The sequence below is a fragment of the Bos indicus x Bos taurus genome, chromosome 3 (genome assembly GCF_003369695.1).
Source record: "Bos indicus x Bos taurus breed Angus x Brahman F1 hybrid chromosome 3, Bos_hybrid_MaternalHap_v2.0, whole genome shotgun sequence".
NCBI classification, from domain to species: Eukaryota; Metazoa; Chordata; class Mammalia; order Artiodactyla; family Bovidae; genus Bos; species Bos indicus x Bos taurus.
Window position 1 is genome coordinate 16,281,953 of NC_040078.1, and position 16,416 is coordinate 16,298,368.

At 39.6% G+C, this 16,416-nt stretch overlaps 1 protein-coding gene across 29 annotated transcripts in view; it reads right to left on the reverse strand.

Moving 5' to 3' along the window:
• Positions 1–16,416, reverse strand: part of UBAP2L (ubiquitin associated protein 2 like) — a 47,987-nt gene that overhangs the window by 27,753 nt on the left and 3,818 nt on the right. For 10 of the 29 annotated variants that reach the window (XM_027532255.1, XM_027532207.1, XM_027532161.1 and 7 more), the window contains exons 2-10: positions 15,231–15,360; positions 13,653–13,730; positions 12,973–13,083; positions 6,440–6,641; positions 5,997–6,092; positions 4,547–4,592; positions 3,974–4,086; positions 2,244–2,303; positions 381–433 (exon numbers count right to left, since the gene is read on the reverse strand). In XM_027532255.1, the coding sequence (XP_027388056.1) occupies positions 381–433; positions 2,244–2,303; positions 3,974–4,086; positions 4,547–4,592; positions 5,997–6,092; positions 6,440–6,641; positions 12,973–13,083; positions 13,653–13,730; positions 15,231–15,320 (849 nt within the window). In that variant the 5' untranslated portion in view covers positions 15,321–15,360. Of the gene's footprint in view, positions 1–380; positions 434–2,243; positions 2,304–3,973; positions 4,087–4,546; positions 4,593–5,996; positions 6,093–6,439; positions 6,642–12,972; positions 13,084–13,652; positions 13,731–15,230; positions 15,361–16,416 lie in introns of those variants that run through there. The other 19 variants (XM_027532318.1, XM_027532297.1, XM_027532278.1 and 16 more) reach the window with 3 other exon arrangements.

The window sequence follows — 16,416 nt, forward strand, 5'->3', positions numbered from 1 at the left end:
GAACCAAATAACTGCACTGCTCCAAGGAGCATCACGTGCTATCAGAAGCTGCTGCTCAATGCATTACCTGCCTGACTCCATCTCTGGTGCCCTACCCAACCACCATCGCTTCCTGGGATAAATCCGACAATCAGATATTGGACTTACACAAGTGCACTTGCCCTTTCCATAGTCTGGTTCCAGAGAGTCCTGTTCATGCCCAGTCTCCTTCATATAACATATGTGAAATGTTCTTGCTCAGAACACTATTTTGGATGTAAAAGTTTTGGGTCAGAATCTTAAGGGTGAATTTTAAGGGGTAGAATCATACCCATTTTCTATCCCTAAAACATCACTTAGGGATAGAAGGTACTGATGAGGAATAACATGGGAATACTCACATCTTCATTCCAATCTTCAGTTCCCCACTCCTCTGTTGCAGTCCTCCATGCGCCTGGGAATAAAGGAAAACACAATGAAGTAACTTTAAATGCCAGTACAAAGCATGTGTAGAAAATACTAATGCATTAAATTTTTTGGCAGCCAAAAGTGTAACCAGCATTTAGTAATCAGAAAGGATTCTTGGGCTTCAGAGGGAGGAAAAGACTTTTTAGAATACCTCAGAACACCAGGGTTCTAATTAAATTTCACAGCTACTTTCAGTTTTTGTCACACAGCTGTAATAGGAAACAGTGCGAGACAGCAAGAGAGAGAAACACAATGCAAGAGAGAGCAAGACTCCAGTAGATCCAGCACTCCAAGCAATCTCTTATAGACCTTCAGGCCTGACTCAGTGGTCTGGTCAGTGAAATGGCAGCAGATAATTCAAGCCAAAACATGCAAACTCTATCTATTGAGTATAAGACAATACTGCCAGCAGTCTGAAGAGACGTGGCAGCAGGGGCAGAGGAACACAAATGGTTTCAACAAGACAGTCGAAGGGCAATGAAGGAAAGGCCTGAAATCCAAACAGAGCACTGACACCTATCTGCTATGGAAACTAAATTAAAAAACTCTGCTGGCTGTTATTTTCAGAAGACACAAGGTGAAACTGGAAAAATCAAGTAATTACCGTACTAATCCTAACTATATGAGACATGAAATCTGACCTGCTGAGCTCACGGCACAGACAGTGGAGTTATGCATTCTCCTCCTGTTGGTAATAACGTAGTGCAGATACAGTTTCTGTAGAAGAGGTCCATAAATAATCAAACTATCTTCCACATTCCCCTTGTTTTGTGTCACATATACACATGTCCTTCTCAGAAAAGGAACCTGCCTTTTCTTAAGGAATATGGGTGAGTTTCTGAGACCTAAAATTCTTCCCTTCAAGCAAAGGACCACACTAAGAAATAGGCACTTATCTGTAGAAAAGACAAGAAAACTCCTGGTTTTCTTCTCTAGAATAACAGTATATATTTAATAATTCTTATAGCATTCTCTCCAAATGGAGAAAACTTCTTACAAGAATCAAAGAATGAAGGTCTGGCATTCTGATTTCATGATCACTGAAAAGAAACATTCTAATACCTACAGAATCCATCTGAAATTCTTCTAAACATTTAATAATGAAAAATCCTATTTCCTAGAGAAAAATATGTCAGTGCAATGCCTTTCCCAGGACAGTGTTAAAATTGTACCACAGAAATTTCAAGCCACTTAACAATGACAATGTTCTCCAAATCAAAGTCCAATCTCAATTTAAGCAAGATACAAATAACATTTTTCTCTCCCTCTCTGGTGATACCATTCTTGCTCCCCATTGACATCCATCCCACTGTCGTTAACTGGAATCCAAAATGTGGGTTAACACATACACACAATCCTAGAATTAGAAGTGATCTAAGAAGTTACGTACTACTTAGAAGCTATCTCTCATGCAATAATTTTTCCCCCTGCACTCTGGTGACTGTATTTGGAATGGAAAGGAAGACTGTAGACAGCTACTTGACACCTTCCTATACAGGACATATGGTCACAGCTAAGGAAAAAGACTACACACTGAGGAAGCATTAAGACGCAGAAAGCGTTCAAATATTCTAACAGATTAGGGCTTCCACTCCACCAGCAAAAAGCACAGACAAAGTAAATATTAAGTGTTCATTAAGCAATTTTCTAAGTAAGAAAAACAGGCACAGAATCAAAGGAAAAAGCAGAAAAATAAAAAGCAGGAAGACATAAAGATGACATATCCACAGATATTTCAGTTCATAAAAATCTATTATTAAATATCCGGGGCAGTTAGGCGCCTGGATGTATCATACCAGGAGCAGTCTCAAATTTTCGGGGATAATTTGACCCCTCAACCCCAATGAAATCAAGTCCTGAAACAAAAAAGAAAAGAAAAGAAAAAACAACCAGTGAAATTTTGCTTGTGAATGAGAATGATTGCCCCCAACAAACAACTCCCACTGTACCTGTGGATATTTTAAGGGTAGATTTCAGTCTCTTTTTAAAATAAAAAGGGAATTTGAAGTTTGCTATCATGAAAACATAAAAAGAGATTATGCATGAAAAGTTCAACTCATCAAACTAACAAGGATGAATGCACGGAGCTAACCCAACACTAACAAGATGACAGGAGCAGCACAAAATTCATTCGGCAACAGATAAGAAGTTCTGATTCCAGCCTCCCAAATTTGTTCTTCTCTACATGGTATAAGCAAATACACACCTCTTCCTTTCCTCTTTTTCCAACCAACCTAGGATTGGGACTCCATACCTAATTTTCTGTCCACAACTAAAAACAAATCCCTCAACTTTTGTTATTCAGACTGCTACCAACGCTCTAAAAAGCCATCAAGAGATGAATGAAGAGTTCTAATGCCTCCAAATTAAAATAGAAAAGGACATTTCATAGCTAATAAGGAAGCTCAAAAAGTTATGTAGCTTGACAATAACTTTAGCCTCTGCTCCTGAAAAATCTGTATTCAAAATGAGCTTTTAAGACAGCTTGATGAACAAAAAGCATGTAATACTCAGGATCTGAGTTATAGCATACTGTGGCCAGTAGGTGAGAAGAAGTTTGTGCCAAAGACCTTCCTAAAGATGCAAGATTAAGGTAACAGATCTCTGAAAGGGGGGTAAGGCAAATTTAAGTGGATAAACAGTCAAGAGAGCCTATTTCATGCTCCTCTATTAACCCATCCCCCCTTTATAAGACAAAAAAAAGTCTCAGGCTTTTCTTTCCAAGTGTTGACTCAGCCAGAAGGAGATAGTTGATCTCCTCAGAAGAAAATACTCTGGAACCCAGAGGCTGCTCTCATTTAAAGTAATCAAAGTATTTTTTACTTCCAAATACATCTTGCTGTGTCCCACAAGCCTAACATATCCACAAACATCTATGCTACCCAGATAAGCACCAAAGTCAGCTAACAAAAAAAAGCAAATCCCATAATACCCTATCACACCCAGAACACTATCCAACAATGAGAGGCTAAAAGTCTCCAGAATTTCTTCTTGCCCAGATACTGATATTTACCAAAAATTAAAGGAAAAAGACATTCCTATCTCTGTATGCAAAAACAAATTAACAGTGGGCTTTGATTCTGGGCCCTGTTCACCTCTACAAGTAGTGGGTTGAGTAATCCTGGATATCTTGTCAAAAGGCAAAGCCAAACAGAAACACTAGGAAATACAACTGGGAGCTGATGGTATAATGGAAAGAGCACACGGCCTTCTGGAGTCGAAAAATTCTAAGTTCAGATACTAGCAAATTTCATAATCACTCCTGCAATCTAAATCTTGTCATCTGAAAAGTGACAATAAATAATGTTTGTTTTATAAAATAGTGACAGATCAGGTGAAACAGCATGTATAATGTGCCTGTAGGCACACAATAAATACAGAGTACACACTAATACGACCGTTATCCCTCTCTCTCCCTGTCTCAGCACTCAAAAACTATACCTCCACATTCTTATATTAGTATAACCTCAAAAAAATTACTTCCTTAGGTTCCAAAAGACAAAAAATGAATAAAACAGTCACTCACTCGTCCCATCGTCTGGTTCAAAGTGGCCAGTGTTGTTCCATGTATTGCCGCTATTATTGCCATAGTTATCATCAGTATTGGCCGGCTCTGCATAATCAGCTGGGTTAAAGGTTCTGGGAGAAAAAAATAAATAAAAAGCTTAAGAGCCTCTGAGCTCTAAGCAACATCAGTTGAAATTAACTCAAAAGGAGGGCAATTAGAATCTTGTCTGTTCACTTTTCCTCATTGTACCAGCTTACCTAAAATTTCATGATATACTCATATAGATATCTATCATTCCCCTTGCATTAGGCCACTGATAAAATCCACATGAAGATTTTGGAAAAACAGCAGGTATATATATTCACATGAAGTTATGAGATAAAGTAATCCAGGTGGTAAATGCTTATCTCACTAAAATAAGCCCAATGTCTGGACACATCTGATGAAATACTATAGCAATCTGTCTGATCACATTTGGTTACTTAGCTGCCTATTATCCTCAGGATACCAGAATATTAACCACATCAAGCTACTATGGTAACACTTATGGAAAAAAATTAAAGACTTTGACATTGGATCAATGAAACTCACCCCATTCCTTGAGCAGAAAACCTTCCTCCGCGCCTACCAGAGCCACCTAAAGAGGGAGAGGGAAACATTTTAAAAATTGATATAAACCACCATGCCAACTGAGGCAACTTTGGAAAGTAAGTGGTTGACATCATTAGATGTTCCTTCTCTCACTCTGAAGCACATCAGTTAATACAGGAGGACAATCCTTATTATTGACAAGAATGTTTCTTTGCTGAGTGAACTGCCAGATCCTTAAGCAAATATAGTAATAACAATACTAGAGGAAATGACATCTACCTTCATCCCCACTGCCCTCACAGTAATCTCCAGAATTTGCACTACATCTCAACAATTAAGGTATCTAGCATCCATCTGAATTTTTAAACTTTACAATATTGTATTGGTTTTGCCAAATATCGAAATGAATCCGCCACAGGTATACCCACGTTCCCCATCCTGAACCCTCCTCCCTCCCCATACCATCCCTCTGGGTGATCCCAGTGCACCAGCCCCAAGCATCCAGTATCGTGCATCGAACCTGGACTGGCGACTCGTTTCATATATGATATTATACGTATTTCAATGCCATTCTCCCATATCATCCCACCCTCTTCCTCTCCCACAGAGTCCAAAAGACTGTTCTATACATCAGTGTCTCTTTTGCTGTCTCTTATACAGGGTTATTGTTACCATCTTTCTAAATTCCATATATATGCGTTAGTATACTGTATTGGTGTTTTTCTTTCTGGCTTACTTCACTATGTATAATACGCTCCAGTTTCATCCACCTCATTAGAACTGATTCAAATGTATTCTTTTTAATGGCTGAGTAATACTCCATTGTGTATATGTACCACAGCTTTCTTATCCATTCATCTGCTGATGGACATCTAGGTTGCTTCCATGTCCTGGCTATTACAAACAGTGCTGCCATGAACATTGGGGTACACGTTGTCTCTTTCAATTCTGGTTTCCTCAGTGTGTATGCCCAGCAGTGGGATTGCTGGATTATAAGGCAGTTCTATTTCCAGTTTTTTAAGGAATCTCCACACTGTTCTCCATAGTGGCTGTACTAGTTTGCATTCCCACCAACAGTGTAAGAGGGTTCGCTTTTCTCCACACCCTCTCCAGCATTTATTGCTTGTAGACTTTTGGATCACAGCCATTCTGACTGGGGTGAAATGGTACCTCATAGTGGTTTTGATTTGCATTTCTCTGATAATGAGTGATGTTGAGCATCTTTTCATGTGTTTGTTAGCCATCTGTATGTCTTCTTTGGAGATACGTCTATTTAGTTCTTTGGCCCATTTTTTGATTGGGTCATTTATTTTTCTGGAATTGAGCTGTAGGAGTTGATTGTATATTTTTGAGATTGAATTTTTTTTTTTTTTTTAAATAAAGCAGACCCCCTACTAAACTAATAAGAGTAGCATGTCCCCAACATCCATTCCCCCAACAAACTGATCACCTCTGCCTCGGCCACGACCTCTTCTGCCTCTTTCTGTGCCTCTTCCAGAAGGCCCTCCACTCTTGGTGCCATCTAATCCATTTTCCTGACCTCGAACTGAAATTTAAAAACAGAACACTACAAATGGCCAGAGTAAAATGAACAGGAAAAATATATATAAACTGTATGCATACATGATTAGGGGGAGACAAAAACAAAGAAGAGAAAATGAGCTAGAAGGACAGAACATGATGGTTACTAGGGGAATGGTTCCCAGTCAAAAAATCTTACAAACAGCTAACAAGGTAATTTCATGCTAAACTGGTGGCTGTTGCTAAAAAAATCTGTATGTAAGAAATGCCAAGATCTCAGAACAGATGATCGTAAAAAAAATCAAAAAGATAATGGTTACCAGGTTTAGCCTCACAAGGCCCTGACATCCCTCAAGTCTAGACATTACTAACCCACAGCTGGTTTTGTTAAAGCCCCATGCATACACTCTCGTCCACGGCTGGCACCTCTTCCCCGTCTTGGTGGCCCACCACGTCGCCGACTATAGTCTCTGTCCCGGTCTCGATTTTCTTTGCCTTCCTCGTTGGATTCCGTTTGGCCACCATCCTTTTGTCCTGAGACTCCCTTCTTCTTCCCGACCATCTCCCAGGAATGCTAAAGAAGAAAAGAACATTCGTGTCAAATCAGTATAGGTTGCTACCAGGAAATGAGAGATAAAACTGTTGGGACAACTGTTAACCATTCTCTCAGTATCCATATCTAAGATACTTCTATAAGTTTACTTCTGTTTAAGCTGAGGTATAGACAGGACCTCAAGACAAATTCTGCACCTATCACTGCAAAATTGAAGCCCTTTCTGTGGAGGAGGTGCTTATGAGCAAACGGATGCAGGAATCATTCCCAAAAGGGTCACCGAGATCTCCATTCAGTTCAGTTACTCGGTGTCCCCTTAGTCAAAGGGCCTAGTTACTTACTGGTTCGTCCTTTCAAGTGTGTTTCCCGGGCTGAAAACACTAATTCCCTATGCATTCAGTAATTTCCAATTTTTTATAGCCTTATCTATGTCAAACAAAGCTGAAAACTCAAAGTTTCTAAAAGTTAACTTTGAATTCAGAGTGAATGAATAGCATTTGACTCGAGTACAGTCTCAAATTAAGCAACCTAGAATTTAGGAGGAAAACAACTACACCTGTTCCCTAACCCACCCCTTCCACACACACCAATTTCCTTTATTTAAAAGAAGACCAAATAGCAGTCAGGAAAGCACAGCCCTGGCCCTGAGACATGCTATGTCTTATTTTACTCACTGTGTTCCCCTTATGCATCTGAAATTGCTATAATACAATTCAACCTTCCTCAAAGGAGTTCAGGAACAAATATTTATAGCAAGGAAAATAAGCTAAACAGTCGTGCAAAAACTCATTCCTTAGGAAAATTAATTTTATAAACTTAAAGTTCTTTTTTTTTTGCCTTGCCTTGTGGCTTGCAGGTTCTCAGTTCCCTGACCAGGGACTGAACCCAGGTGCTCAGCAGAGTCAAAGAGCAGAGCCTTAACCACTGGACTGCCAGAGAATTCCTTATAGATTTCAAGTTTTAAATATATACATATACTGATTTATAATTTTTGCAGAAAATACATACAAATAAGTTCAAACGTGTATAAATAAGTTTCAGTTCAAATGCCAAGACTATCATGTTTACCATCCTGGACACCAATATTCCAAATACCAAATTACGTAATACCAAATTACGATGGCCCTGTTTGCTCAGTTCAGTTCAGTCATGTCCGACTCTTTGCAACCCCATGAATCGCAGCACACCAGGCCTCCCTATCCATCACCAACTCCCAGAGTTCACTCAGACTCACGTCCATCGAGTCAGTGATGCCATCCAGCCATCTCATCCTCTGTCGTCCCCTTCTCCTCCTGCCCCCAATCCCTCCCAGCATCAGGGTCTTTTCCAATGAGTCAACTCTTCACACGAGGTGGCCAAAGTATTGGAGTTTCAGCTTTAGCATCATTCCTTCCAAAGAAATCCCAGGGCTGATCTCCTTGCAGTCCAAGGAACTCTCAAGAGTCTTCTCCAACACCACAGTTCAAAAGCATCAATTCTTTGGTGCTCAGCTTTCTTCACAGTCCAACTCTCACATCCATACATGACCACTGGAAAAACCATAGCCTTGACTAGACGGACCTTGGTTGGCAAAGTAATGTCTCTGCTTTTGAATATGCTATCTAGGTTGGTCATAACTTTCCTTCCAAGGAGTGTCTTTTAATTTCATGGCTGCAATCACCATCTGCAGTGATTTTCGAGCCCCAAAAAATAAAGTCTGACACTGTTTCCACTATTTCCCCATCTGTTTCCCATGAAGTGATGGGACCAGATGCCATGATCTTCGTTTTCTAAATGTTGAGCTTTAAGCCAACTTTTTCACTCTCCTCTTTCACTTTCATCAAGAGGCTTTTCAGTTCCTCTTCACTTTCTGCCATAAGGGTGGTGTTCTCTGCATATCTGAGGTTATTGATATTTCTCCTGGCAATCTTGATTCCAGCTTGTGCTTCTTCCAGCCCAGCGTTTCTCATGATGTAGTCTGCATATAAGTTAAAAAAGCAGGGTGACAATATACAGCCTTGACGTACTCCTTTTCGTATTTGGAACCAGTCTGTTGTTCCATGTCCAGTTCTAACTGTTGCTTCCTGACCTGCATATAGGTTTCTCAAGAGGCAAGTCAGGTGGTCTGGTATTCCTATCTCTTGAAGAATTTTCCACAGTTTATTGTGATCCACACAAAGGCTTTGGCATAGTCAATAAAGCAGAAGTAGATGTTTTTCTAGAACTCCCTTGCTTTTTCCATGATCCAGCAGATGTTGGCAATATGATCTCGGATTCCTCTGCCTTTTCTAAAACCAGCTTGAACATCTGGAAGTTCATGGTTCACATATTGCTGAAGCCTGGCTTGGAGAATTTTGAGCTTTACTAGCGTGTGAGATGAGTGCAATTGTGCGGTAGTTTGAGCATTCTTTGGCATTGACTTTCTTTGGGATTGGAATGAAAACTGACCTTTTCCAGTCCTATGGCCACTGCTGAGTTTTCCAAATTTGCTGGCATACTGAGTGCAGCACTTTCACAGCATCATCTTCCAGGATTTAAAATAGCTCAACTAGAATTCCATCACCTCCACTAGCTTTGTTCGTAGTGATGCTTTCTAAGGTCCACTTGACTTCACATTCCAGGATGTCTGGCTCTAGGTGAGTGATCACATCATCGTGATTATCTTGGTCGTGAAGATCTTTTTTGTACAGTTATTCTGTGTATTCTTGCCACCTCTTAGTATCTTCTGCTTCTGTTAGGTCCATACCATTTCTGTCCTTTATCGAGCCCATCTTTGCATGAAATGTTCCCTTGGTATCTCTAATTTTCTTGAAGATATCTCTAGTCTTTCCCATTCTATTGTTTTCCTCTATTTCTTTGCATTGATTGCTGAGGAAGGTTTGCTCAGTAACAGCTATCAAATAACTTTAAAAAAATGGAATAGTAATATGAAATTACTATTAATTTTCTCAGGGCTAACAATAATATTGTCATATAAAACAGTATCCTTTTAGGAAAACATGCTGAAGAATTTAGGAAATCAAAGTACTCTGATGTCTACAATTTATTTCCAAATAATCTGAAGTGTCCGCCAATGGTAAGTGGATAAACAAAATGTGCTATAAACACACAACAGACTATTACTCAGTCTTCCGAAGGACTAAAATTCTGATGCCAATCACAATACAGATAAACCTTAAAAATATTTTGGTAAATGAAACACAAAAGGACAAATACTTGATTCCACTTTTATGAGGTACCAAGAATAGGCAATACCTTATATGAGATACCACAAACAGAAGGTGTTACCCGAGCTGGGAGTGGGGCATGGAGAGTTAATTGTTCTATGGACATGGTTTCTCACTGGGAAATGGACCAGTTCTGGAAAGGGCAGTGGGAATGGTTGCACAGGGCCTCCCAGGAGGCTCAGTGGCAGAGTCTGCTGCCCAGCAGCAGACACAGTTTGGATCCTTGGATCAGGAAGACCTCCTGGAGGAGGTCAAGGCAGTCCACTCCAGTATTCTTGCCTGGGAAACCCCGTGGACAGAGAAAGCTGGCGGGCTACGGTCCAGGGGGTTGCAGAAGAGTCAGACACAACTTGGTGATTACACAACAAGAATGGCTGTCCAGCACTGTGACTGTCCTTAGTGACAAAGAATTGTTTACTTAAAATGGTTAAATTGGTCAATTTCCTCTAGTGTATTTCACCACAATTTAAACATCTTTAAGTTCAAAACAAGTAAATTTAAAACTATACTAAAGGATGCCACGGAGCAACTAAGCCAACACACTGCAACTACTGAAGTTTGTGTGCCTAGAGCCTGTGCTCTGCAACAAGAGAAGCCACCGCAATGAGAAGTCCATGCACCAAAAGAGCTGTCCGCACTTGCCCCAACTAGAGAAAAACCCTCAAGCAGCACTGAAGACCCAGCATGACCAAATAAAAATAAATAACTAAATACATAACTATATTAAAGGAACTTCCCTGGTGGTCCAGTGGTGAACAATTTGCCTTAAAATACAGGGGACACAGGTTCAATCCCTGGTCAGGAAACTAAGACCTTGCAAGCCACACAGCTTGGCCAAAAAAAATATTAAGCATCCACCTAGCACCTGGCTCAGACGGTAAAGCATCTGTCTGCAATGCAGGAGACCCAGGTTCGATCCCTGGGTTGGGAAGATCCCCTGGAGAAGGAAATGGCAGCCCACTCCAGTACTCTTGCCTGGAAAATCCCATGGACGATGGAGCCTGATAGGCTACTGTCCATGGGGTCGCAAAGAGTCAGACACGACTGAGCGACTTCACTTCACTTCTTCACCTAGGACCTAGCAGTACCGTGTTGCCTATTCTTCCAACCCACCCTGATTCCACATTAAGTTGTAGGTCACTTTATGCTCATAGTAGCTTTAATTCATAAATTATAGTAACCTCATACCTAAACCTGCCATCAGGAACTCTGGAAATGAGACTCAAAACAGTTAGTCCTTAAGAGTTTGTGCTAATCTGTATCAAAACCTGGAAGGTTTCAGAAACCTGTCGCCTTTTGGCTTCTCTCTGATTATTTATCAGCTGCTGGCACCAGATGGGTTCTATACATAAAAAGAATTACTATGCTTTGCCCAAAGGCACTGCTAGTTTTCTGATATGATCTCATCCACCCAAATACATGCAACATTCCTGGCAGCTGACTGATTGCCACTGGTTTCACTAGTTGCTGGTTTATTTGGGGCATAAACCTACATTCTCTAGCTTATTTTTTTTAATACTGTGGAAGGAGGTCAGACTTCTAGTACTAGAAGGTGAAACAAAATGTGACTTGTGCAAAATAAAATTTTTTCACATTTTTTTTTCTTCTGCACTATGCAGCATGCAGGACCTTATCCCCCAACTAGGGATCAAACCCACGGCCAGCGCATTGGGAGCTTGGAGTCTTAACCGCTGAACTTCCAGTGACGTCTCAAAAAAAAAATATATACTTTTAGAAAGCATAAGTAGTCCTACTTCCTCTCCATCCTACTCCCTGAAAAATCTTGAGGCAATTACTCCAGAGTAAACTCAAAATGAACCAAAACTGCTATCTGATTATTCGGGTAGTAATTTTCAAACAAAAGCAATAATTGTAAAACTTAATCTAGGACCACACCTTTAAAGAAAAAAAATCTACATATCTAAATTCAATGACTAAAAACAGTTTTCACTGTTATTTCCCATTGTCTCAAAGAAACTGACAAACCTCCAACATTCAGCTAAAGTAACACTGTAACATGAATCAGTTAATCTAAGGATGAAATCTGGTTTTCCATCTCAACCAAAAATCCCCTGAGTAAGATCAACAAAATGAAAATTACTTCAAATGATACACTGCTCATTTAAAAAACTAATAATAAAGGTCTCTACTAAACACTGCAGAACATCCCAAAGATTATTTAGTAAGGCACAATCCTATTCTTAAAGGACATAACAGTCTGATACAATAGTAAGACAGTAACAAAACACAGCATTCTCATTAAGTGGAAAGGAAAAGGTGAAATCAACTCTAAATTCCAGGGCAAGAGTTCCTCCAATATCCTCTACCATCTCCAGGAATGGTCAACAAGCTGTAAAGTTTGTTTCTCAGGCTTCCCTGGTCATCCAGTGGTTAGGAACCCATATGTCAATGCAGGGGACATGAGTTGGATCCCTGGTCTGGAAAGATCCCAAATGCATCGGAGCAATTAAGCCCTCGAGCCACAACTACTGAGCCCTAACGCTGCAACTACTAAAGCCTGTGTGCCTAGAGCCCGTGCTCTGCAACAAGAGAAGCCACCACAGTGAGAAGCCTGCACAGCTCAATGAAAAACAGCCCCTCTCCACAACTAGAGAAAGCCTGAGAACAGTAACAAAGACCCAGAGCAGCCAAAAATTCATGAAAAAAATAAATTATTTTTTAAAAAGATTTCTTTCTCTGCTACTTCAACAAAAACAAGTTCACATGATAAAAAGGTATTATGGGAAAAAAAAAAAGGTACTGTGAAATGTAAAGCTAATATTGGTGGGACTGTTCTGAAATCAGAATCCAGGAAGGGCTGTGGCTTTGTTCAACAGCAATAAATCTATTAGTAACTAAGGCTATTTAGCAGCAACTCTTTACTCAAGACTAACCAAGTCTTGAAAGTAGTCATTAGCCTAGAATCAACAATTATGCCAGGCCAACTAAAAGAAACTGATTTTATCTGTTCTATTTATTGCCCAAAATTTTAAGTGTTTGCAACCTCCAGCAAATATAAAGATACTTCCTTGCTTTATTTGGAGAATAAGAGAGTATGCTTTAAGTTGACCCCACTTGCTATTTTTGGAATTTACTAGCCTCTCAACCAGGGACCCACTTTCTAGAACACTTTATTAGCACTCTACCGTATCTGGGTTTCCTTCCAGCAGTACATTGATGGCTCTGTTGACATCTCCATTGCAGTCATGCAAAGCAATGACACATTCATCCTGGTTCTTGCCTGTGATATCAATCAGCTGAAAGAGAAAGATCAACAACCATTATGAACAAGCTTGCACTCCCCACAAAAGGAAAACAGATGAAGGAAAGGGAGAAGACACAGCTGAGTTTGAAAGAATTAGGTTTAAAAAAGCAAAACATGCAGAATTTTGACATTCTAGCTCCAAAAGCAAAATACTAACACCTGTGATTAAGGATGGGGCAAAAGTATTTATAAAACAATCGAACAATAAAGTATCTAATAGAGAATCAAATGCAGAAACACACAGGCTTCAGTATACCATGACTCTCCATATTTCCTAGATACCACAAATGCTCAATGTTACTGTACAACAGTACTAATAAAGTCATTCAAAAAAGAGTTTAAAATTAAGATAAAATCTCTTTGAACACGGTATCTGTCCAAAGGGGCACAGTAAATCACACAATAAAAGCACTCATGTATTGGCTTAACCTATTATATTTCAGGTTAAAATTCTTATAATACCTAAAGTGGAAAGTATCCCGGTAGGCATCAATCCTATTAACTGCGCTTTAATCTTTATGTTTTTTCCCACAAATTAAGACAAATCAAAAATACACTCACTTGTTTCACCTTTTCCTCAAAGTCAGCATCATTATGGTCCGAAATCATCTGTGCAAGTCGAATTTGTTCTGCAGTGGCCTAAAAAGCAAGATCAAGAGACAACAGTTTAGAGAAATGAGAGGGACCAACACAGTCCACTGGGCTTCCCAGGTGGCTCAGCGGCAAAGAATCCACCTGCCAAGTAGGAGACTCGGGTTCAATTCCTGGGTTGGGAAGATCCCCTGGAAAAGGAAATGGCAACCCACTCCAGTATTCTTGCCTGGGAAATCCCATGGACAGAGGAGCCTGGTGGGCTACAGTCCATGGGGTTGCAAACGAGTCTGACACAACTTAGCAACTGAACAACAACAATCAATATGCACCATCTCCCACCCCAATTTCCTTCTCCCTGTTACACATGACCAAGTAATAAAACATTTCCACCACTTCACTTCAGTTGCTCAGTCCTGTCCGACTCTTTGTGACCTCATGGACTATATAGCCATTAGGCTCTTTCCACCACATAAGATGCTTAAATGAACAAAACAACAACATAGAGTTAAGCTGTCACTATTTCACACTACTTTCTCCAAAAAAGCACGGAGCTTTTATGTCCACAGTTAAAGAGACTCATTTTGGGATCAAACACCACTTTGAAACATCTGTGCCTTAATTCAATTTCATGTATTTGCAAAGTCATGTGAAAACCCTGTTCCTGCAATGATCACTGTCACTCTCTTATTCCCTAGGGATGAGAATAGCATAAGGTTTAGTCTGAGGATACACTGAGCATATCCTCTAAGAATCCAATGTATGCTTGTAAGATGTCAGAAATTTTAGCCCCAGCTGAGATAAATACTAGAATTCTGCTAGAAATTCACCTGGAAAGAGAAGTAAAAGAAAAATGGATAAGAGAAAGTTCTAATCTGACATATTTATCTGACCATAACCAAATATAACTGATTCATTCATATTAGGTGCCAACAAATACTGAACTGGTTATTAAAAAATACATCTAAATTCAATTAAAAAAAAAACCCCAAAACCTCATAAACCTCAGCGCCCAGGTTAATTTATTCTTTAAAACTGTGCAATACTCTATAGTGTTTCATTTGTTAATCTTAAAGGAACACAGTAAAGACACTAACTCCTCATGGGAAAGGAAAAATCAGATTAGGCCTCCATGAGACGAGAGAGGAAAATAAAAGACCAGTTAGGGAAAACAAGAGCAAAGGAAAGGAAAAGGTGGCAAGACAAAGACTGGCTAAAGAGATGTCAAAGTGGAAATTCTAGGAAATGAGAAATATATTGCTGAAACAACCCAGATGAATAAAGGAAACTGCTATCTTAGAGATACAAAGCACAGGACCTATTCTTTCCAAGCCTCATAATGCAGTAAATTAACAATAAAAATAAGCACATTGCATCACAGAGTGTCATTAACAGTTATTAGGCCCCAAGTGAAAAGAGGAAAGGATAAGAAAATAAGAATAAAGAACCCAAACTAATAACCCAAAGCATAGAACGTTGCTGTACTAGATGTAAACCAGTATCAACCTCAAGGCTACCCCATGGATCCATAGCCCTTGGGTTCTTTACCTGGGGCCGCTGCTTGTGCTGTGTCTGGTTTTGGTTTTGAGGTGGCTCCCAGTTTCCCCGGGCTCGGTTAGTGCCCACCGACGTCATCATTTACAGTATATACAAATAACAGTATTTACAAGGTAGAATACTGCAAGATTTAAAAAAAAAAAAAAAAAAAAGGAAGAAAAAAAAGTTTAGATGTTAAATGCAGGTAAAATGTTTTCAACCTTTTTCATCAGCACCTTCACCACTATCATTTCTTCAAAGAAACCAACATGCACCTGTTCTTGAGACATTTATAGTCTGATGAATTCTTTAGGGTACTAATCCATTTTTGCAGAACAATAAATGTATAAAACATGTGTTAAGTGATGTTTGCTTATTTTAAAGTTATGGGCACAATTTGGTTACAGTCCCTTATAAGCAGGCTTTGTTAAGTTTTGCTATCTTGATAGTTAGCAAAACAATGTTAAGAATCAAGTCATCCCATAAGTGAAAATATAAAGTCCCTCTGACAGAAGGAAAAATAATCAGTAAAGCCTGGAAACAAAAGCCTTCCAGGAAGGGGATCAGCCTATACTTCAAATAAAAACAATTTAAAACGCTGTATTCAACCTACCTTTGAAAACAGCTTTACCTATCTTACAACCTTTTAAACATAAGCTGCATGTGTCCTCCATCATTTGGGAAAGGACAAGCTCAAGTCTACCCTTTCTCCCTCAAGTTTCTGTCCCTCAGTATGGTGCAGGGGCTCCCGCAACTTTCCACAAGGCATGTATTACCCCAGTGCCTGCTCAGAATCTCAGTTCCTTGGATAATAATTCCAGCACCCTGCTTTTGTGGCTGCTTATGTTGGTTTCCTAAGTCCGAAGTTCCAAGAAACCAGAATGGCAATTACCCTCCACCACTCACCTTAATATACAGAGAATCCCAAATTTGTCCCAAATCAAAAGCATTTGGCACAAAGTTTTATTTGGAAGAAAGTCCTTCTGGGAAATCATTTTAAACTTGAGACATTATTGCCAGCAAGATGACTTTGTTGAGTCTTTAAAGAGACAAGGAACACACAGGGCCTTCCCAAAACCAGATCAGTTTTTGTTACAACACTTCCAACAAGCAAAGATTCTACTGAATTTGTTGCCTTCATTCATACTTTGTTTGATAATGCAATCTCAGTTGCTGTATTTAGCAAACAAAGAAAACA